This window comes from Clarias gariepinus, chromosome 28 (genome assembly GCF_024256425.1).
Source record: "Clarias gariepinus isolate MV-2021 ecotype Netherlands chromosome 28, CGAR_prim_01v2, whole genome shotgun sequence".
NCBI classification, from domain to species: domain Eukaryota; kingdom Metazoa; phylum Chordata; class Actinopteri; order Siluriformes; family Clariidae; genus Clarias; species Clarias gariepinus.
The window spans coordinates 19,685,342-19,707,233 of record NC_071127.1 but is presented as its reverse complement, the minus strand read 5'-3'; the positions used below and the strand labels follow the sequence as shown (position 1 = coordinate 19,707,233).

At 40.8% G+C, this 21,892-nt stretch overlaps 2 protein-coding genes across 2 annotated transcripts in view; one reads left to right on the top strand and one right to left on the bottom strand.

Moving 5' to 3' along the window:
* Positions 1-4,541: 4,541 nt before the first annotated feature.
* LOC128516127 (zinc finger protein 239-like) lies at positions 4,542-11,577 on the top strand. The gene is made up of 2 exons (XM_053490434.1): positions 4,542-6,243; positions 10,336-11,577. Exon 2 carries the CDS (start codon positions 10,439-10,441, stop codon positions 11,417-11,419), a length of 981 nt encoding a protein of 326 aa, XP_053346409.1. The 5' UTR covers positions 4,542-6,243; positions 10,336-10,438; the 3' UTR covers positions 11,420-11,577.
* A 7,420-nt stretch (positions 11,578-18,997) lies between these two features.
* LOC128516117 (zinc finger protein 850-like) overlaps positions 18,998-21,892 on the bottom strand; it is a 196,696-nt gene continuing 193,801 nt past the window's right edge. Inside the window, exon 4 of the mRNA XM_053490420.1 lies at positions 18,998-21,371. Within this exon, the coding sequence (XP_053346395.1) occupies positions 20,443-21,371 (929 nt within the window). The 3' untranslated portion in view covers positions 18,998-20,442. The remainder of the gene's footprint in view (positions 21,372-21,892) is intronic.

Here is a 21,892-nt window from a genome sequence, read left to right as displayed (position 1 = left end):
CGGCATTCGACCCTCGCTCACGCCTCCAACCACGCCCCACATCTCGATACAGTCATTATCCGCGCTTGGATTCATATTGTTCTGCCTTTCGCTCGTGACAGAATAATCCAGCCAGCTATGGATCCAGCCGCTTCTGACCGTATGAGAGCGGCATTGGAGAGTCAAGGTGCTCTGCTTGGAACTCATCAACAGGAACTGCTCAGCACAAAGCAGTCTCTCGCTGACGTCACGTCCCAGCTCCAGAGGCTCCAACTCTCCCTACCGCAAGGAGCAAACCCCCACGTGCAGCAGGAACCACGCCTCCCCGCCCCTTCCACCTACGAGGGAGATCCAGGTACCTGCCGCTCCTTCCCATCTCAGTGTTCCCTGATCTTCGAGCTCCAAACCTCCGCCTTTCCAACCGAACGATCCAAGGTGGCCTCACGCTTCTGTCAGGACACGCCCGGGAATAGAGCACCGCGCTTTGGGATGCCCACGACCCCTGCTGTTCCAATTACGAGGACTTCGCCAGAGAAATGAAGAGGGTGTTTGACCGCTCATGCCACGGCAGAGAGACGTAAGCTGGCCCGGTTTTCTTCACCCAGGACTCTGCCGCCTCTGCTCGGACCTCCACCTTTACGAGTTGAACCCCAGGAGGAACCCATGCAACTGGGCAGAACCCGCATCACCCCAGAAGAGCGTCTCCGCCGCCGAGTGGAAGGGGCCTGCTTTTACTGTGGAAAACCAGGACACCTGCTCAAGAACTGTCCAGCAAAAGGGTCGCTTGTTCTAGTTCAGCTGGGAGCACTAGAGGGCGGGACTCCAAGAAGGCTCCCAGAGCAACGTCACCTGCTTCACATTCTTCTCATTTATGAGCAACAGACCCACCTTGTGCAGGCACTGGTTGACTCGGGTTCGGATCTCAACCTGCTGAATGCGGCTTCGCAAAAAACTTTTGGTATTACTGCGCTGTCCTTGGAGAACCACCTTAAGGTCCAGGCCCTCGACGGGAGTCCGCTCCCATCTATCACCCACAGAACCCGTCTCATTGGTCTAAGGGTCTCCGGCAACCCCTTGGAACAGACGTCGCTGTTTATCATGAAGGGATCACATGCCATGGTTGTCCTAGGCCTCCCCTGGTTAACCCAACACAACCCGCACATTAATTGGGTCAGGAACTTGATGGTAGCCTGGAGCCCATCTTGTTCCACGTCATTTTTACGCGCCACCACCATGCCATGCCTTGACCCCGTTCCCACAGAGGAGCCACCGGAACTCACCCCCCCAAGGGCCGTCTTTACTCTCTGTCACCCAAGGAACGCCAAGCCATGGATCAGTACATAACGGAATCCCTCGCTGCAGGAATGATTTGCCCTTCTTCTTCTCTGGCAGGAGCTGGATTCTTCTTCGTAGGCAAGAAAGATGGTTCCCTTTGCCCGTGCATTGCTTATATGGGCCTCAACGACATCACAATAAACAATTTTCTGTAATTTTGGATATTAAATTTGTGACTTTATTCATATATATATATATATATATATATATATATATATATATATATAGAATGTCAATGTGAAACTTTGTTATACTTTCATTTTTTTAAAAATAAGAGGGGAGGAAATGTTGTGTATATCGTTAGTTGTATTTAACTACATCTTTCAGAATGCACCGTGTTATGTTAAATTTTCTGCAGCTGTACAGCCCTAAGCCCGAAGTTACTTTAGTAGGCACTCCACACCGGATAAGAGCGTCTGCCAAATGCCTAAATGTAAATGTAATAAGCTTGTTTGCTTAATGTGAAAGGAGAATTTAGAGTATATTTTGTCTAAAATGGTTTACTAATGCTTAGTTATAATGTCTCTGCTCTTTGCATTTATATTTGTATGTTTTTAGTGAAGGTTCTACACAAGCCACCTTAACCACGCCTCCGGAAAAACTTCAGGGGGAGCTATTCAACAAAAACATCTCGGAATATTCTGTATAACTCAATGAAAATTTAAAAGGTAATTTAATGGTAATTTTTAGGTTTTATTTTAATAATCATTACAGAATTTTTCAGCATTGAACAGTAGAATATAGCAATGCAATTTGAGTTAAGCATGCACTAATGACATACGTTTAAAAATCCTCTTTATTTTTATTGATGCAGTGATTTTTATCTAGAGGCAGCGCGGTTAGTGACAGTAGTTAGCACTATAACCTTGTACCTCTGGGGTTGATTACCAGGTCTGTTTGCATGGTGGGTTTTCTCAAGGTCCTCTGGTTTCCTCCCACAGTCCAAAGACATGCAAATTAGGCTACTTTGTGTTCCCAAATTTGTTTTGAGTGTCAAATATAAACGGCTTGTGTTATAAACAATTAAACAAGTAATCAACAAAACCATGGACTGATTATTTATTTTACAGACTGATTGTTTTGCTTTTGACTAACAATAGTTGAAAGGATGGATATGTAAAATAAATAATAAATTGAAGTTAAAACATCAAAAAAACATTATGGGAACATTAGCTGGCGCTGCAGATTGCACAGATTTAATGTAAGTACTTACAGCTTAATCTACTATGTGGCATTAACTGGTTTGTGAGTGGATCAAGATGAGCCAGGCAAAATACTGTAGCGTTTTACCGTCGGAAAGGATGTTGGAGAGATGAGTGAGCTTAATTGCTGCCCAATGCAATGGCTAAGAGTACTTTATTCACACAGCACTATATTGCATGAGCAACACATTCACACGAGAACCACATCCAATTCAGCCTTGACATTAACTGGAGTACATTCAACAGGTCACACACACTCCTTAACACACACCCCTGGCTGAAGCCACTAACCCAAACACCCTTCCCTAACAGGGTGAACACATTGAAAACCCCCCGCAGTGCATGATGGATGTCAGCCGCCACTCCGCCCACGCCACAATATGATAGGGAAGACATAGACTCGAGCAACTTGACTCAAGTCGCTACAAGAAGAGTACTCAAGAAAAAAGCTCATCTGCTAGCTAAAGTAACAATAGGGGATTGTAGAATAACAGCTTGGTTCAAGTTCAAGTTCAAGTCGGCTTTATTGTCACTTCAACCATATACAGTTAGTACACAGTGAAACGAAACAACGTTCCTCCAGGACCAAGGTGCTACATGCAACATAAACTTACAACATAAATTAACAGAGAAGCTACTGTAAACTAGCTAACTAAGAGGCCTAGTTAGCTGGCTAGCAGAGACAAGACAGATATTCCTAACATAAATTACAAAATAAATTAACAAAAACTAACTTAAGACTAACTAACAAAGACTATATACAGGTTTTTTCCAGACAACAGACAACATAAAGTGCACGTGCATATGTGCAAACGAGCAACAACAAAGTGACAGTGCGACAACAACGACATATTAGAACATAAAATAAAAAAAAACATAGCAGCAAGAATTGAGATTTGTGCAAAAAGTAATGAATATTGTGCAGAAGAGATAAACAGTGAGGCATTTACAGATGTGTGTACGATAGTTTGGTTGTGTAGGTCAGTGTGTCTGCGCTTGTGTTGATTAGTCAGTCCAGTCTCAATGTTTTGATGTATTGATGTAGTTGAGTTAAGCTGAGTGATAATGTTTGTGTATGTGTGTGTGTGTGTGTGTGTGTTTATCAGTTCAGTCCCTTTTTGTTGAGGAGACGGATGGCTTGTGGAAAAAAGCTGTTGCACAGTCTGGATGTGTGTGCCCGAATGCTTCGGTACCTTTTTCCAGATGGCAGGAGTGTGAAGTGTGTGTGAGAGGGATGCAGCGTGTGGTGTAGATGTCAAGGAAGGAGGAAGACAGACAGGTTTTTCGTAAGAAGGTTGAGATGGAAAAGTTTAAAATAAGTGTTAAATTGCAAAAGTTAAATAAACATATCTGTACTGTCTAGAAAACTGAAAAAGAAACTAGGAGAGGTCGAAATAGATAGGATTTTAAAGAATGGAAGCTTGTTGATAATATGCAAAACAGAAGAACATAGAAATTTGCAAGAATGTGAAAGCAAGAATATTGGAAGAAGTGAAATAAGGTGGGGAGTGACAACTGGAATTCCAAGAAACTGATTTAAAACACCTTAAGATCATTTAGGGCGGTGAGGTGAATAACGTAAAGAGGTTACGTAGGACACGCCATCTAGACATGGTTTAGATGACAGTGGATGTGGTGAGAGTTGCTTCTGGAACTTGAGTTTGTTGCAATTGCATTTCACTACTGTTATACCTGTACAACCATGTATGTGACAAATAAAATTCTTCAATATTAAACCTTGATAATTTACAGGGGAAAATGCTGTAACTTTACAGAGGGAAGAAAGCAGTGGAAATCCAGAAAGTAAATTTGGAAAATTAGATGAGCTGACAATTTTTTACATACAAGCCTTTGTCACAATATTTTAATTGATTAATTAATTTTTGATTTGGTTTTAGATTAATGAATGTAAAAACCCTGATTCATACTCCTTACCAGTTGGTGGCGGTAATGCACCATTTCGTTGTTTGCCAACTGTCAAAATACAACAAAGAAGACGAAACTGTTGCAGAAGAAGAAGAAGCAGAGGCTGTGTGTTTTTTACGTGTTACCCTGCTCTCACGCGCTGTTCATTTGCTTCAACGTTTTATTTCCTATGTATCCTAAGCGCTAATATTTTGCTTCTGGCTTTGCTGTGTGATGTCTCTAATCGCCTCTAAAGGAAGATGTTACTGGCGGATTTTTTTTTTACAGAGACTGTTTGATGAGAATTAGAACTGTAAGCTTGTTGTGTCTGAGGTGCGTTAAGTTGAAAGAGAGCTAGGTTTTATTTAAATATTTGTGAGCTTTACATAATTGTTTTTAATCAGTGGTTCCATACGAAATAATTTTCCAAACATTATTTTTTTCAGCATGAAATTAAACGTTAGCTTAAAATGTGTGTATGTAAAGATAGCAGTTTTTATTATGTAAGAAACCACATTGCACACAATCTCCCGTGTCTTTGGCAAACATTTTTAACGTGAAATAACACCATGTCTGCAAAACTACAAGCTAATTTACTAACTTACCCTATTTTATTTGAACAGTCTTTGCAAGACATTGAACCATGATCCACATACTTAGTGAAAATAGTGTTAAAAATGGGGTGGGAAAGAATTGATAAAGTGGGGTAGTTGTGTAAATGCAGAAAAGTAGTTAAATAAATGAATAAGTTAATAGAATAACAAGTGTTAATAAAAAGTCTCTGTTGCAAACTGTGAATACTTCCAATGTTGCCAGACATTTAATTCATGGGAACCCTTAGGCCAGTGTTTGCCTTTACTGGAAAACCTACCAGATGGCTGGGATTTTGCTGCTAATGGTGGTAACCAGTGGTGAACATGTTTATCAGTAGTGGCATTCTTTTCATTATTCATTTGAATGTTTTAGGGAATGTACCGCTAGTGGCAAACACTGGCAAACTTGTGACAACTATTATTGGCAAATGAATTTCGTTGCCAAAAAAAAAAAAAAAAAAAGATCTAGCTGAAATCTGTGGGATTGAAGCGGGAGCCGCTTGAAGCACTTCATGATGACTGATGTTAGTGCCACTGGTCGATAATCTTCGAAATTGATTTGCGAAATGATAGATTTAGGAACAATATCGTCAATGCACTAACTGATATAGCCTATAAAAGTGTTAGTCTATTCGTTGATCTTGCCATCAGCTCCATCCTTTGCCAATCAGTTGTTTCAAAGCAGTCCATTAGCACCTCCTCAGTTAAAGGTAAATGGCAAATATGTTCCATAAACATTAACCTGTTAGCAGACCTGTGACAAAAGAATGTTTGTTAGCTTTACAGGTCTACAGGTGAAAGGTCAGCCGTGTTCATCACAGGATTTCTTTTCACAGATATGAGAAGAGGAGAAATGTGTGTGAACAGTTATCTGGTAATGAGTTTGAATGAAACAGTTACAGATATTCCCTGTGCTGGTGTGATCTCACTGTTTTAAGGTCTCGGCTCCACAGTGGTGGAATGAGATTCTCCCACTACCCCAATGCTACTGTGTCTTCAATACATGAGTAAAAGTCAAAAAAAAAAAAGAGCAAATCTTTAGACTCTAAGGTCTGGTCTCTCAGGTTTCGCAGGTTTACAAATAATTAGCATTTGTATCTCTTTGCAGGTTTTTCCAAGTCACCCTGGATGTGAACAACTTCTGAACAGTTGAACATAAATGTCCAGGGTGTAAAGTGCCTCCATCTGCAAAGACGAAAGAAAATAAGAAGATCCTCGGTTACAGAAAGGTATTTTTTTCCCCCCTCCCTGATTTTTTTCTTTATTGTCAAACAAATATTTAATAATACACAAAGATTACCCAAGTTTTCTTCTTCTTTGTCTTTCGGCTGTTCCCTTTCTGGGGTCGCCACAGCGAATCATCTGCCTCAATCTAACCCTTTCCTCTGCATTCTCTTCTCTCACACCAACTAACTTCATGTCCTCTCTCAATGCATCCATAAATCTCCTCTTTGGTCTTCCTCTAGATCTCCTGTCTTGCAGTTCCAACCTCAGCATCCGTCTACCGATATATTCACAGTCTCTTCTCTGAACATGATCAAACCACCTCAATCTGGCCTCTCTGACTTTATCTCCAAAACATCTAACATGGGTTGTCCCTCTGATGAACTCATTCTTGATCCTGTCCATCCTTGTCACTCCCAAAGAGAACCTCAACATCTTCAGCTCTGCTACCTCTAGCTCTGCCTCCTGTCTTTGTTTCAGTGCCACTGTCTCTAAGCCGTAAAGCATTGCTGGCATTGCTGGTCTCACCACTGTCCTGTACACCTTTCCTTTCATTCTCACCGATACTCTTTTATTGCACAGCACACCTGACACTTTTCTCCACCCATTCTAACCTTCCTGTACCCGCCTCTTCATCTCCTTTGAACACTCTCCGTTGCTCTGGACCGTTGACCCTAAGTACTTAAAATTTTGCACCTTCTTTACCTCTGCTCCCTGTAGCCTCACTGTTCCTCTTGGGTTCCTCTCATTCACACACATGTATTTCGTATTGCTGCGGAATTCCTCTCCTGTCTTACCTCATCTGTCATCCTGTCCATCACCAGAGCAAACAAAAAGGGGCTTAGAGCCGATCCTTGATGCAGACCCACCTACACCTTAAACTCTTCTGTCACACCTATAGCACATCTCACCACTGTCTTAGCGCTTTCATACATGTCCTGCACCACTTTAACATACTGCTCTGGCACTCCAGACTTCCTTTTACAGCACCACCGCTCCTCTCTCCGCACCCTGTCGTACGCTTTCTCTAAATCTACAAAGACACAATGCAACTCTCTATTACCTTCTCTGTACTTCTCCGCCAGCATACTCAAAGCAAATACTGCATCTGATGTACTCTTTCTAGGCATAAAATCATATTGCTGCTCACAAATGCTCACCTCTGCCCCTAAGCTAGCTTCCACTACTCTTTCCCACAGCTTCATTGTATGGCTCATTAGCCTTGCACATCTCCCTTGTTCTTAAAAATCAGCACCAACACACTTCTCCATTCCTCTGGAATCCTCTCACTCTCCAAAATCTTGTTATACAAACTAGACAAAAACTCTACTGCCACCTCTCCTAAGCACTTCCATACCTCCACAGCTATGTCATCATCCTCTTCAATGCCCTTCTCACCTCACTTTTACTAATATTTGCTACTTCCTGTTCCACAACAGTCACCTCTTACACTCTTTGTTCTCTTTGGTTTTCCTCATTCATCAACTCCTCAAAGTACTCCTTCCAGCTTCTCATTACACCCCTGGCATCTGTCAGTACATTTCCATCTCTATCTTTAATCACTCTAACCTGCTGCATATCCTTCCCATCTCTATCTCTCTGCCTTGCCAACCTGTACAGATCCACCTTTCCCTTCTTACTGTCCAGCCTAGCATACCAGTCCTCATATGCTCTTTGTTTGACCTTTGCCACCTCTACCTTCACCTCATGCTGCATCTCCCACAAAGATTACCCAAGTACTTGTTTTTTAAAGATGATTTATTTTATTTAATAAGGGAATGAAGCTTGTCAAATTTACCTGGCCCTGTGATCCCACCAAAAAAAAAAAAAAAAACTAAGGAGGTGCATTTTTTTTATTTTTTTTGCTTTTTCAATTTTCAATTTTTTTGCTTTCATTATTACAATGTTCTCTTTATTTCTCTGTAAAAAGCAACATTAAAGTGCTGATGTAGCTTTTAATTCAGCATGATTAGCATGTTGTTAGCATGATGCTAACTATATTATGACAATGGGAACCAAAGTTAGGAAATGCCACTGTAAGCACTTCCTGTTTCAGCGGGGAGTACGTCGTATTGTCAGTGGAGCAAATTTGGACACCTCAAATTTGACCCTCTTGCAAGGTATCTTCTGACACAGCTTGCAAGCCTCTTTAAATGTAGTCAATTTTATATTTCAGCAAATTTCTTGCTCTGCCCTAGAATCTGTCAGAAGTTTGTCTCAATGTTAAGTCTATGTGGTTTTTGTATTGAAAACCCAAGTACACAGTTTAAAGTTTAAAGCCGCCTCTTTGAGACATACAGTTTCCATAAACACTTTTTTTTTTTTTTTTTATATTATATGTCATTGACATGCTGTGTTGCCGGAATGTATAATTTCCACTTGGGTTTTGAGGGTTGCAGGGTCAGGCATAATCCAGCGCCCCTGAAGCAATTAGGGTTGAGGACCTTGCTCAAGGGCCAAATAGTGGCAACCTGGTGGAGCTGGCGATTGAACCGCCGATCTTCCGATCAGTAACTTAGTGCCCTAACCCTTTGAGCTACCACTGCCCTTATTTAGAAGCGATTTCCTACTCTGCAATGCTTAGTAAATACGGGCCCAGATTTATTATTATTATTTTTAATATTTTTTTAACTTTGGTAATTCAGCTTTAAAGCAGTCCCAAATCGTGATGTTTCCTCCACCATACCATGGTCAGTGGCTTAGTGTAGCTCAGTGGTTAAGGCAATGAACTATGGATCAGAGGGCCCCAGGTACAAACTCCAGCACCACTAAAGTTGCCACTGTTGGGAGCTTGAGCAAGGCCCTTTACCCACAAATGCTCCAATGTTAAAAAAAAAGTCGCTCTGGATAAGTTCAAGTGTGTTCTTTTTTTAGTAAGTAGCAGCTTCCTTTGTGGTGTCATCCCATACACACCCTGCTTTTTCAATGTATTACGTACTGTAGACTCATGAACACCGATGTTAGCCAGTTCCAGTGTTGCCTTCCAATCTTTGTCCGTCACTCTGGGTTGTTGACCTCATTGATTTTACCTAATTTTGACTGGGCGCTCACTTGTTGATAGAGTAGCCACAGTCACAAAGTGTCTCCACTTGGAGACTAGTGACTGTAGACAAGGAACTTAAAATCTCTTTCTTACCATGTATCCAGGACATGGGCTACAACTGTCGCATTTCAAGCCACTCTTGAACCAGAGATAACTGGTCAGAGGCATCTTACCTGGGCTAAGGACAAAAAGTCCTGGACTGTTGCACAGTGAGGCAAAGTCCTCTTTTTAGACAAAACTAAATTTTGCATTTCATTTGGAAATCGAGGTGCCGGAGTCTGAAGGAAGAGAGAAAAGGCAAAAATCCAAATTGCTGAAGGTCTAGTGTAAAGTTTGCACAGTCAGTGGTGGTTTGGGTAGCCATATTATCTACTGGTGTTGGTACACTGTGTTTTATCAGGTCCACGGTCAGCGTAGCCATCTACCAGGAAATGTGGAATTGAACAATAGTCTTCTGTACAGAGGAAAGTGAAATGTCTTATAGCACTTTGGAAGGGAATATACAGAAATGTATGAGGAAATATCATTCTACATGAGAGCCTCCTGTGTCTGTACCACAAAGTCCACTGTAGATAGGTGGATAATGTGTCAGATTTGGGCTGCCAGTCCTAACAGAGACAAATCTGTTCTAACAACTTTAAAATAACACTCTGGACAGTCAGTCCTGATGATTAGATTAGAACAAGGCCTTATTTAGGAAAGAACAACACCCACTGGAAAAAAAACTGTTGCAAGCAGTTGCAGCTAGAGATACCTAGAAACCAGCTTTTGGTATTTCTTTTTGATGTCATGTAATGTGTACTCAGTGTTCCATACATCAGGCCACACCCCCTTTGATTGGCCCTTCAGACCCGCAAATGATACTTTTGTCAATTGATAGTATTTTATATTGCATATTACCAACTTATTGCCCATAAACAAACTGTAATCTTGCATAATGTATCATTAGATAATTATCTAATATGTTTTAAGTAAATTGAAAAGAAGTTTATTTTTATTGGGACAATGCCAAAGAATGTTATCACAGTTTTTTTTTTTTTCCACTTTGCTTTAGAGACAGACAACTCCAAACTTTCCCTGATGCTGGGGTGTCCAGTGCCCCTAAAATTTACCTTCACAATCACATCAAGAGATGGCCTTTTAAAGGTACTTTAAATATGACAAGTCGTAAGAAAGCAATATCTGGTCCGAAGGTAATTCACAAAGGAATGAAGAACCAGTGCTCAAGTTGTGGGAAAAGAAACTCAAGTAATCTGGAAAGACACCAGTGCGTTCACACTGGGGAGAAGTCGTATCCCTGCTTACAGTGTGGGAAGAGTTTTACCACTTTTCGTTCTCTCCAAACGCACCAGCGCATTCACACTAGAGAGAAGCTGTATCACTGCTTACAGTGTGGAAAGAGTTTTACTACTGCTAGCTGTCTCCAAACACACCAGCGCATTCACACAGGAGAGAAGCCGTATCACTGCTCACAGTGTGGGAAGAGTTTTGCTACTGCTAGCTATTTCCAAATACACCAACGCATTCACACGGGAGAGAAGCCGTATCATTGCTCACAGTGTGAGAAGAGTTTTAATACTGCTGGCTGCTTTCAAATACACCAGCGCATTCACACGGGAGAAAAGCCGTATCACTGCTCACAGTGTGGGAAAAGTTTTACTACTGCTAGCTATTTCCAAATACACCAGCGCATTCACACAGGAGAGAAGCCGTATCACTGCTCACAGTGTGGGAAGGGTTTTACCACTGCTAGTTATTTCGAAATACACCAACGTATTCACACAGGAGAGAAGCCATATCACTGCTCACAGTGTGGAAAGAGTTTTACTACTGCTAGTCATCTCCAAACACACCAGCGCATTCACACTGGGGAAAAGCCGTATCACTGCTCACAGTGTGGGAAGAGTTTTAACACTTTTGGTTCTCTCCAAAGACATCAGCGCATTCACACTGGGGAGAAGCCGTATCAGTGCTCACAGTGTGGGAAAAGTTTTACCAGTGCTGGTGACCTACGAAAACACCAGCGCATCCACACAGGAGAGAAGCCGTATCACTGCTCACACTGTGGGAAAAGTTTTACTACTGCTAGTTCTCGTCAAAGACATAAGCGTGTTCATACAGGAGAGAAGCCGTTTTAGTTCTGAAACTGTGGGAAGAGTTTTACTATTGCTAGTAATCTTTGAAACCACAGCACATTCACGAAGAAGAGAAACTGTTTTATGTACTGCAGTCATTCCTAATACAATGCCAGGCATTCAGCAAAGAAAACAACTAAGGAGATTTAGAATTACCGAAACTGAGTTAAGAAACCTTTAACAAATTATCAAAACCTCGAAGGATAGGGCTGAAATGTCAACTATGGACGAAATGTGGTTGGAAAACATCATTAATGGAAATCACTTAAACCTCGCTTGGGGTTGCATAAATTATTATTTTTTTAAACATAGCCTTATTTAATAGCGAAAGTGAGATCATCTCCATGCACACACTATGTGATGAGCCAATGTGAAACAGGATTGGGACTAAACAGGTGTGTGACTAATTAGATAAACAGCTTGAATTTGTTTGGGATTTAAAATATTGAACTTTCAATAAAAAAAAGGTAAAAGTTATGTGAAAAGAAAAGTGCATGAAGCTATGCACCGACCAAATGGTCACTGTACAATCCTGATGCTTCATGCTTAATAATTCCTCTTTTCTGTTTGTCATTGATTGTTCATGAATTTCTTTACTTGATGTATTTATCTGTACATTTATTAATTTAAAGCCAAAATCACAAAAGTTTGCATTTTTGTTTATTACTTGTGATTACCAGTTTGTTGGGAATATTGATTGTGTTCAAATCTTTGATTTTAAAGAGTTTTCTGTTCGTAACCTTGTTATTTCCCATAAATATCCTCACAAATATCTTGTTTAAATGTTGTGTGATCTGGTTGAAAGATCTCTACATCAGTGTTGATTTCGACATCAGGATGTTAACTCCTACCATGTTTCTGGTTGGCATATCCCCTGGGCCTGTCTAATAGAGTTTGGCCCGGTGCCTCACTATATTTTTCGGAATGTGGCTTTGACACAGCATGTTTAAAAGACTCTCGCCGAGTGGGGTCTTCTGCTTTAACCAAGTTTGTTTATATTTTCTTTTCTCTATAGCTTTGTAAGAAAAAGACAAAAATACTTCAATGGTTTGTTATATCAAGAAAAGTGTCTGAGTCGCTTTTTATTAAGTTCAAATAGCAAATGTAGTTATGGGGGTGGGAAAGCCTTCATGGTGCGCTGGCCTTCCTCTGGTAGCATCCACTCTAGGCGCCAATCAAACTTGAATGAGTGTTACAAAATTGTTTACAATCTTACATTTTCAATTATAGAGCCATGTTATTCATTTACACATTTCATAGAATTCATAGTACAGAGATAATCTACAGTACAATTTTACAAACATGTATCTCTATACCCACAAAAGTGTTGCATTAAAATTTCTCTTAAACAATGTCTGTTTTTTTTTTTTTGTTTTTTTTTTGTGATCTGCTTCATAGCAGTTTCAGCAGAGATTTGGCACTCATGAAAAACCTTTACACATCTTTTTTCCAGAGCTTGTACTTCACTAAGAATGTTATTAGCCCATATCAATTTTCCTTTTTTTTTTCAATCGGCAGGTAAATTTTTAAGGCAGCACAGTGGTGTAGTGGTTAGCATAGTCGCCTTGCACCTCCAGGGTCAGGGTTTGATTCCCAGCCAGGTTTGATTTTCAGCTCTATGTGCATGTAGTTTGCATGTTCTCCCTGTGCTTGGTGGGTTTCTCCCGGGTACTCTGGTTTTCATCCACAGTTTCCATTGGCACCCCATCCAGGGTGTACCCCGCTTCGTGTCCCAAGTCTCCTGAGATAGACTCCATGACCTCGTATACAGGATAACGACATATAGACGGTGAGTGTGTGAGACTAATAATTTTTTCATTTAAAGTTATGTCTAATCAAGTTTTTTCTTTTACTCAATGCCAAATCACTGCTGAATGAGAGCAGTGTAGCGGGGGTGTTCAACTGATTTATTGGTAACATTACTCTAAAGGACATTCTTCAATTTTAACCCAGCAGCTCCACCTGACTACACATCTTCCAATCTACCTACACACATCACATATTTTTAGAAATATAATGGCAGACACAATTGCAGGTAAGAGAAATGGCCTACTTAGAAGGTAAACATGGGTAATCATGAATGGAGGTTGGTAAACAGGCAGGGGTCGGTTGATTTACTAACATGTACTAGGGCAAATACAAACTCAGAATCGGAAATCGAAGCACACTTGTACACAGAAAAAAACAGTCAATGCAAAATGCTCAGTAACATCAGGAGAAACTCACAAGAGTGTACAGTTGTGGCCAAAAGTTTTGAGAATGACTCAAATATTAGTTTTCACAAAGTTTGCTGCTAAACTGCTTTTAGATCTTTGTTTTAGTTGTTTCTGTGGTGTACTGAAATATAATTACCACTTCATACGTTTCAAAGGCTTCTATCGACAATTACATGACATTTATGCAAAGAATCAGTATTTGCAGTGTTGGCCCCTCCTTTTTCAGGAACTCTGCAATTCGACTGGACATGCTCAATCAACTTCTGGGCCAAATCGTGACTGATAGCAACCCAGTCTTTCATAATCACTTCTTGGAGTTTGTCAGAATTAGTGGGTTTTTGTTTGTCCACCCGCCTCTTGAGGATTGACCACAGGTTCTCAATGGGATTAAGATCTGGGGAGTTTCCAGGCCAATTTCAAAATTTTGGTCCCCAAGCCACTTAGTTATCACTTTTGCCTTATGGCACCTTGCTCCATCGTGCAGGAAAATGCATTATTCTTCACCAAACTGTTGTTGGATTGTTGGAAGAAGTTGCTGTTGGAGGGTCATGGCTGTGTTTTGGGGCAAAATTGTGAGTGAGCCCACTCCCTTGGATGAGGAGCAAACCCACACATGAATGGTCTCAGGATGCTTTAGGCCTTGTTCACACAGGCGTTAAGTTTTTGGATAAATGAACGTGCTCTGAACGTCCTAGACGTTTATGTTGCATTTTGTGGTGGCGCTTGATTGACTTCTACACCGGCGTTGGTTTTTCTCTGTCTAACGTCAGCCTGCAGCCCAAATTGTAGTTTGTGTGTTAACCTGTGGGGGCAGTGTGTCGGGATCTGGATATGAAAGCCCGCCGCTTCCGGGTTCACACTCTGACTGCACAAAGTCGAATTAAAGGAAGTTTTTTTTTGTGGTATATAAAGAAATGCAAAAATTTCCGCGTAAGTTTTTCAACAGTTAATTTTTTTTATTTTGCCCTTTTCCGAATTTCCCTATGTATAGCATGTAGGATCATGGGATATATCCGGTCCTCCGAAGCGTAAAATGAACGTGAAGAAAACGCACTAGAAGCAGTTTCCTTGCGTTCGTTGGGTATTAAATGCTAAGAAAAAGCTGCATGCAACGTTTTTTTAATGCCGTATAAGCGCGCAGCCGGACAAACGTCTTCGCCTTACTGTGCGTGCAAATGCGCTCACACCTGCCTGCTGTCATTCCTGAGCAAGCTCTGCACTGGTGGCACTCTGATCCCACAGCTGAATCTTCTTTAGGAGGCGATCCTGGCGCTTGCTGGACTTTCTTGGACGCCTTTAAGCATTCTTAACAAGAATTAAACCTCCTTCTTTGAAGTTCTTGATGATCCTATAAATTGTTGATTTAGGTGCAACCTTAGTAGCCACAATATCCTTGCCTGTGAAGCCATTTTTATGCAATGCAATGATGGCTGCACGCATTTCTTTGCAGGTCACCATGGTTAACAATGGAAGAACAATGATTTTAAGCATCACCCTCCTTTTAACGTCAAGTCTGCCATTCTAACCCAATCAGCCTGACATAATGATCTCCACCCTTGTGCTCGTTCTCACCTGAGTTAACAAGTCGATTACTGAAATGATCTTAGCAGGGCTTTTAATGACAGCAATGAAATGCAGTGGAAAGGTTTTTTGGGATTAGGTTAATTTTCGTGGCAAAGAAGGACTATGCAATTCATCTGATCACTCTTCATAACATTCTGGAGTATATGCAAATTGCTATTATAAAAACTTAAGCAGCAACTTTTCCAATTTCCAATATGTATGTACTTCTCAAAACGTTTGGCCATGACTATATTTTGCAATGCTCCTGTTCCATTTGAGTTCTATTTGTATCGGCTGCTTATAGCGAACAGGTGTGGCTGATTAGTACTTAGGTGAGCTGGGGCATTCATGCTGGGAGTTGTAGTTAATTTACCTTATACTCGTTGGCTGTTTCTATTTGTTGCTGCCGGTTGCCTAACACTACACATTGCAATCTAAACTCAGAAGCTCCACAACGTGTCTTTACAAAGGCCTGCAATCAAATGGTGTGTTTCAAATTAAGTCTCATTTTGGTTACTCATTAGCATTTGAAATTATGCTGCATCTATTGTTTTTTTTTGGGCGGGGGGGTGGGGGGGGATTTGACGAGATTTGCTGCGATGCTAAAACAGTTTTGTCTCTTGAAAGAAATCATGCCTGATGGTCAATAATTACATAATTTAGAATGTAAATATGTATGTTTTGAGGCTAGCTCCAGCTAAAAAAAAAAAAAAAGAAAAACTGTCACACATGCGCTTCTTGTATTGCACAATTGCGGGTAATCTTTCCCCTATGCTTGGTCTCAGTGAGCGTGTGCCAAATGTATAGTTCACATCTGTGCGCGCATGTACTGTTTACTATAACGCTGTGACCGTGTTCACATAAAGTATCTTTTATTTTGTATGTACAACCTTTTATGTGCATGTTTACTGTTTGTTATAACACAATTGTGCATGTGTATAAAGCAAGTTTCTGTGTGTCAGAAACCATTGATTCTGTTAACGTAAAGTTTTTAAAGTTGCATAGTAGAAGAGGCAAGTTGCTCGGTCTGTCCGCTGTGCTTCGGTAAGCTTTTCTGGCGCCAGGAGAGACTCAAACACAAACACACGTTGTCTGTCAGACTCCATCCACACGAAGCCAGTGCGTTCCCTATCCGATCATTTTTTTTCGTGAACACGGCGTCGTCTCAAGAAATATCTGCGTACACACGAAATCACTAAAACGGTGTAGTATATATGTCAGACCAGTATGGGGCGCTGTAATTCTGCCATAGAGATACACTATACACGGAGAAGAAGACTTTGAGCATGCGCATAACCTTGCACGCTGTATATGAACCAAGATGGTGCTGTCCATTATCGCTTGTTGCTCATAACAGTTGCATAGAAGCAATAGATTTTGCTGTAATAAAGCTAGTAGGCTTTGTAGCAACACGAACACAATCATGTAGTCCGCCATTATTGTTGTTGCTGTTACGTGTGACGCAGCCGACACGTGATGTGATGACATCATCGTTTCACAAAATATACGGATTGGCCGTACACACGAAGACGCAAGGGTGTCATTTTCAGATTTATCCACTTTGGGACTTGGTTTCAAAAAATAGCGGTTTCAGTCTCCTAAAACGCCGGATCCGTGTGGACGAAACGCCAATACGATAAAAAATGTATACGTATACAGCAAAACGCGTCTCCGTGTGGACAGGCCCTCAGAAAGTCTGTTTATTAACAGCAAAAGATGGGGTTTTTATATGTTTGACCAAACGCCTGTGCCATCGACATATGTTACTACAAAGAACATGAACTTGTAAATGTCCTGGTGAGATCCTGAAGAATCAAAGGAGAGAAAGATAGAGAGGAGGTGTCCGTGCAAAGACGGATCACAAGATGTTGGCTTGAATTAGGGGGAGAGGAGGGAGATAGAGAGAATAGGAAGGTGGGAGCGTTAACACCTTTAGGAACAGATGCAAGAGGAGACAGGAAGATGGCAGCAGGGACGATTTAACACATTAATAGCATGTCTACGAGGAAGAGAGCAATAGAGTAAAAATAACTCCTTTTTAAATAAAAGGGGGTGAGCAGCACACTCAGGGTGAGCTCCTACTCAGTTCTCTCCTTCTCATGCACACACCTCCGCGGCGCACACACTGGGGAGGGGCGGCACCTCTTAAAAGGGCAACATACAGTGGGTACGGAAAGTATTCAGATCCCTTAAATTTATCAGTTATATTGCAGTCATTTGCTAAAATCTTTTGTTACATTTTTTTCCTTATAAATGTACACACAGCACCCCATATTGACTGCAAAAAAATTTCAACAATTCTGTGTTTTTCTGATTTATTAGAAAAAGAAAAACTGAAATATCACATGGTCCTAGCATGTCCTCAGTATTTGTAAAAGCACCATTTTGATCTAATACAGCAATGAGTCTTTTTGGGAAAGATGCTACAAGTTTTTCACACCTGGATTTGGGGATCCTCCGCTCCGATTTCAAATTCCTCCTTGCAGATCCTCTCCAGTTCTGTCAGGTTGGATGGTAAACGTTGATGGACAGCCATTTTTAGGTCTCTCCAGAGATGCTCAATTTGGTTTAAGTCAGGGCTCTGGCTGGGCCATTCAAGAACAGTCACAGAGTTGTTGTGAAGCCACTCCTTCATTATTTTAGCTGTGTGCTTAGGGTCATTTTCTTGTTGGAAGGTTAACTTTCGGCCCAGTTTGAGGTCCTGGGCACTCTGGAGAAGGTTTTCGTCCAGGATATTCCTGTATTTGGCTGCATTCATCTTCCCCTCCATTGCAACCAGTTGTTCTGTCTCTGTAGCTGAAAAACGCCCCCACAGCATGATGCTGCCACCACCATGCTTTACTGTTGGGACTGTATTAGACAGGTGATGAGCAGTGCCTGGTTTTCTCCACACATATCGCTTAGAATTAGGGCCAAAAAGTTCTATCTTGGTCTCTTCAGGCCAGAATCTTATTTCTCAACATCTTAGCAAACTCCATGCGGGCTTTCATGTGTCTTGCACTGAGGAGAGGCTTCCCTCTGGCCACTCTGCCATAAGGTCCCGACTAGTAGAGAGCCGCAGTGATGGTTAATTTTTTATAACTTTCTCCCATCTCCCGACTGCATCTCTAGAACTCAGCCACAGTGATATTTGGGATCTTCTTTACCTCTCTCACCAAGGCTCTTCTCCCCCGATAGCTCAGTTTGGCCGGATCTGTGCCTTGCCACAGTTCTTTCTCTAAGCTCTTCAGGCAGTTCCTTTGACCTCATGATTCGCCCCGACATGCATTGTGACCTGTAAGGTCTTATATAGACAGGTGTGTGGCATTTCTAATCAAGTCAAATTAGTATAATCAAACACAGCTGGACTCAAATGAAGGTGTAGAACCATCTCAAGGATGATCAGAAGAAATGAACAGCACCCCAGTTAAATATATGACTGTCACAGCAAAGGGTCTGAATACTTAGGACCATGTGATATCAGTTTTTCTTTTTTAATAAATCTGCAAAAATGTCAACAATTCTGTGTTTTTCTATCAATATGGGGTGCTGTGTGTACATTAATGAGAAAAAAAATAACTTAAATTATTTTAGCAAACGGCTGCAATATAAAGTGAAAAATTTAAGGGGGTCTGAATACTTTCTGTACCCACTGTACATACATAAAATGGTATACAACATTGTTGTGGCCGGTCATAAGATTTTTTTTTTTGTCCGTCTCCATCGTTGTTGTGAGTTTAGTGCATTTGTTCACCCGGCCCATCAATCAGTGCAGTGGTTTCCGGGGTGCAACTTCCCTGTTGCAATATTTTTATTAGTTTTAATTTTTCACTTATTTTTTACTTAGTAGCGAATATGATTTAAAATTTAGCAACAAAACATACTTAAGTAAAAGTAAAGTTACAGATTTAAAAAAACACTTTAAAAAGTAGAAGTACACAAAAAAACCTACTTACTCAATTACAGTAACGTGAGTAAAAGTAATTCATTTTACCAAAGTGCTGGATGTAGCACATTTTAAAATTAATATATTTTAACAGCAATCAGATTTTGAAAAAAATACAGCATACCAATGATAGTAAAAACGCAGAATGAACATCAGCCCTGATAATTGGCCAGGCCAATCTTAGTCTAAATGTATGCTTCTAACCACTATAGATACTGTACTGTCTGCAGCAGATAACCATTATTATATCTTGGTAAGCCCTAAAACAACTATTGATTAGTCAACTGAGAGACATACAGACATGTTAAACAATAGTACAGAATTAACAATACATAGAGCACAGTCAAGTAGCTCTTTTATTATTGATGAAATACCTTGCTTCTTGAAGCAGTTCACAACAATCGGGGACTGGGTAATGGGTAAAACTCAGTTCATTGTACCCCATCACCAATCCCCATCTTGATTAAACACTGCCTGGCCAAAAAAAAAACTTTGATTAACCACACACTCTGGTGGCCAGTTGTATTCCACTGGAATATTGCCATCGGTAAAAAAGACTTCATAAATGTGATAATTTGGTCATTCCGTACATTTAGGTCGTCAGCTGACATCATTTTATTGTCACATAATCATGCTGAGTCTAGACCTGAGCAACTGAAGCAACCCAAGATCATAACACTGCTTCCAGAGGCTTGTACAGTGGACACTACAGTATGCGTGATGGGTGCATCACTTCATGCACTTCCCATCTTATCCTGACGCCCACATCGCTCTGGGTAGGCTCAATCTGCACTCATCAGACGACATGACCATTTGATTCAAGTCCAATCTTTATTCTTCCTGACAAATTCAAGCCTTTTTTCAAAAAGCCTTTGTTTAAGAACAAGTGCTTTATGTCAATAAAAGCAAAGCAAGTCTTTTTTTTTTGTGTGATGTCCGATTGACTTTGGATGTTTTCATCTGCCTAACTCACAACTGTTTAGTCCTAATCTAATTATCACAATGTGTGTGCATGAAAATGCTTTTACTTTAACTATTCATCATACCTAACTTACTGTTGACCTTTTGCAATAGAACTTTAAGTGTGATCGCTATTATTATTATTTTTTTCTGACCACATTTTCTATAAAGTTGACGGTTCAGCACTATCCTTTCGGATTTTGATAATTTGTTGAAAGTATTTTTTTTTTCAAATCTTTGTTTTCTCTACTTTGCAGCCCAATAAATTAACCATTCTGATGAAATGACAACTTTTTTTTTTGCCAGGCAGTATATTTAGAAATGACTGCAAAGCACAAATCATTTCCCACACTGTAATGGTGTTAGGACTTCTCTCCTGTGTGAATGCGATGGTGTTTTCGAAGATTACCAGCAGCAGTAAAACTCTTCCCACACTGTGAGCAGTGATACGGCTTCTCTCCTGTGTGAATGCGCTGGTGTGTTTGGAGAGAACTAGCCCTAGTAAAACTCCTCCCACATTGTAAGCAGTGATACGGCTTCTCTCCCGTGTGAATACGCCGGTGTGTTTGGAGGTGACTAGCCCTAGCAAAACACTTCCCACACTGTGAGCAGGGATACAACTTCTCTCCTGTGTGAATGCGCTGGTGTGTTTGAAGATGACTAGCAGTAGTTAAACGCTTTCCACACTGTAAGCAGAGATACATATTGTCTCCTGAATGAATGCGCTGGTGTATTTGGAGATGACCAGAAGTAGAAAAATTCTTCCCACACTGTGAGCACCAATACGGCTTCTCTCCTGTGTGAATGCGCTGGTGTGTTTGGAGATAACTAGCCCTAGTAAAAGTCTTCCCACACTGTGAGCAATGATACGGCTTTTCTCCAGTGTGAATGAGCTGATGTGTTTGGAGGTGTCCTGGCTGTGTAAAACATTTCCCACACCATAAGCAGGGATATGGCTTCTCTCCAGTGTGAATGCGCCGGTGTGTTTGGAGATAACTAGCCCTAGTAAAAGTCTTCCCACACTGTGAGCAATGATACGGCTTTTCTCCAGTGTGAATGAGCTGATGTGTTTGGAGGTGTCCTGGCTGTGTAAAACATTTCCCACACCATAAGCAGGGATATGGCTTCTCTCCAGTGTGAATGCGTTGGTGAGTTTGGAGAGAGCTAGACGTAGTAAAACTCGCCCCACACTGTGAGCAGTGATACGGCTTCTCTCCTGTGTGAACACGCTGATGTCTTTTCAGATTACTTGGGTGACTAAATCTTTTCCCACAACCTGAGCACTGGTAATCTTGGTTCTTCGTTTCTTGATTGGATATCTTCTGACCAGATAATGTTTTCTTAGTACTGGTCATAGTCGACCTTCCTTTAAAGGCCATCTCTTGATCTGATTATGGAGGTTATATTGATGGCAGTGGACACACCAAGGTAGAAGAAGGCTTGGGAAACAGTGTTCTTTGTCTATGAAGAGAAAGAAAAAAAAAACAAAATCAAAACTGTGATGCTTAGGTATTGTTCCAATACAAATTACATTTTCCAGTTTAAGTAAAACATTAGAGTATTATTAGGTATATGATTTAAGATTGCACTTTGTACACAAGGCAGTAAGTTTGTGATGTGCTACAGTATATAAAATGCCATCATCTCATCATGCCAAACTGAAAAACGTCAGAGAAAAAAACAAGAAATATCAACAGCTGGCCACTAAATGGCTCTAGCTGCAATTGCTTGCTGTAAAATGTAGCTGGAGTTTTTATTTTATTATTATTAATTAACAAGGTCAGGAACGCTGCAAAATATATATAAAGGCCT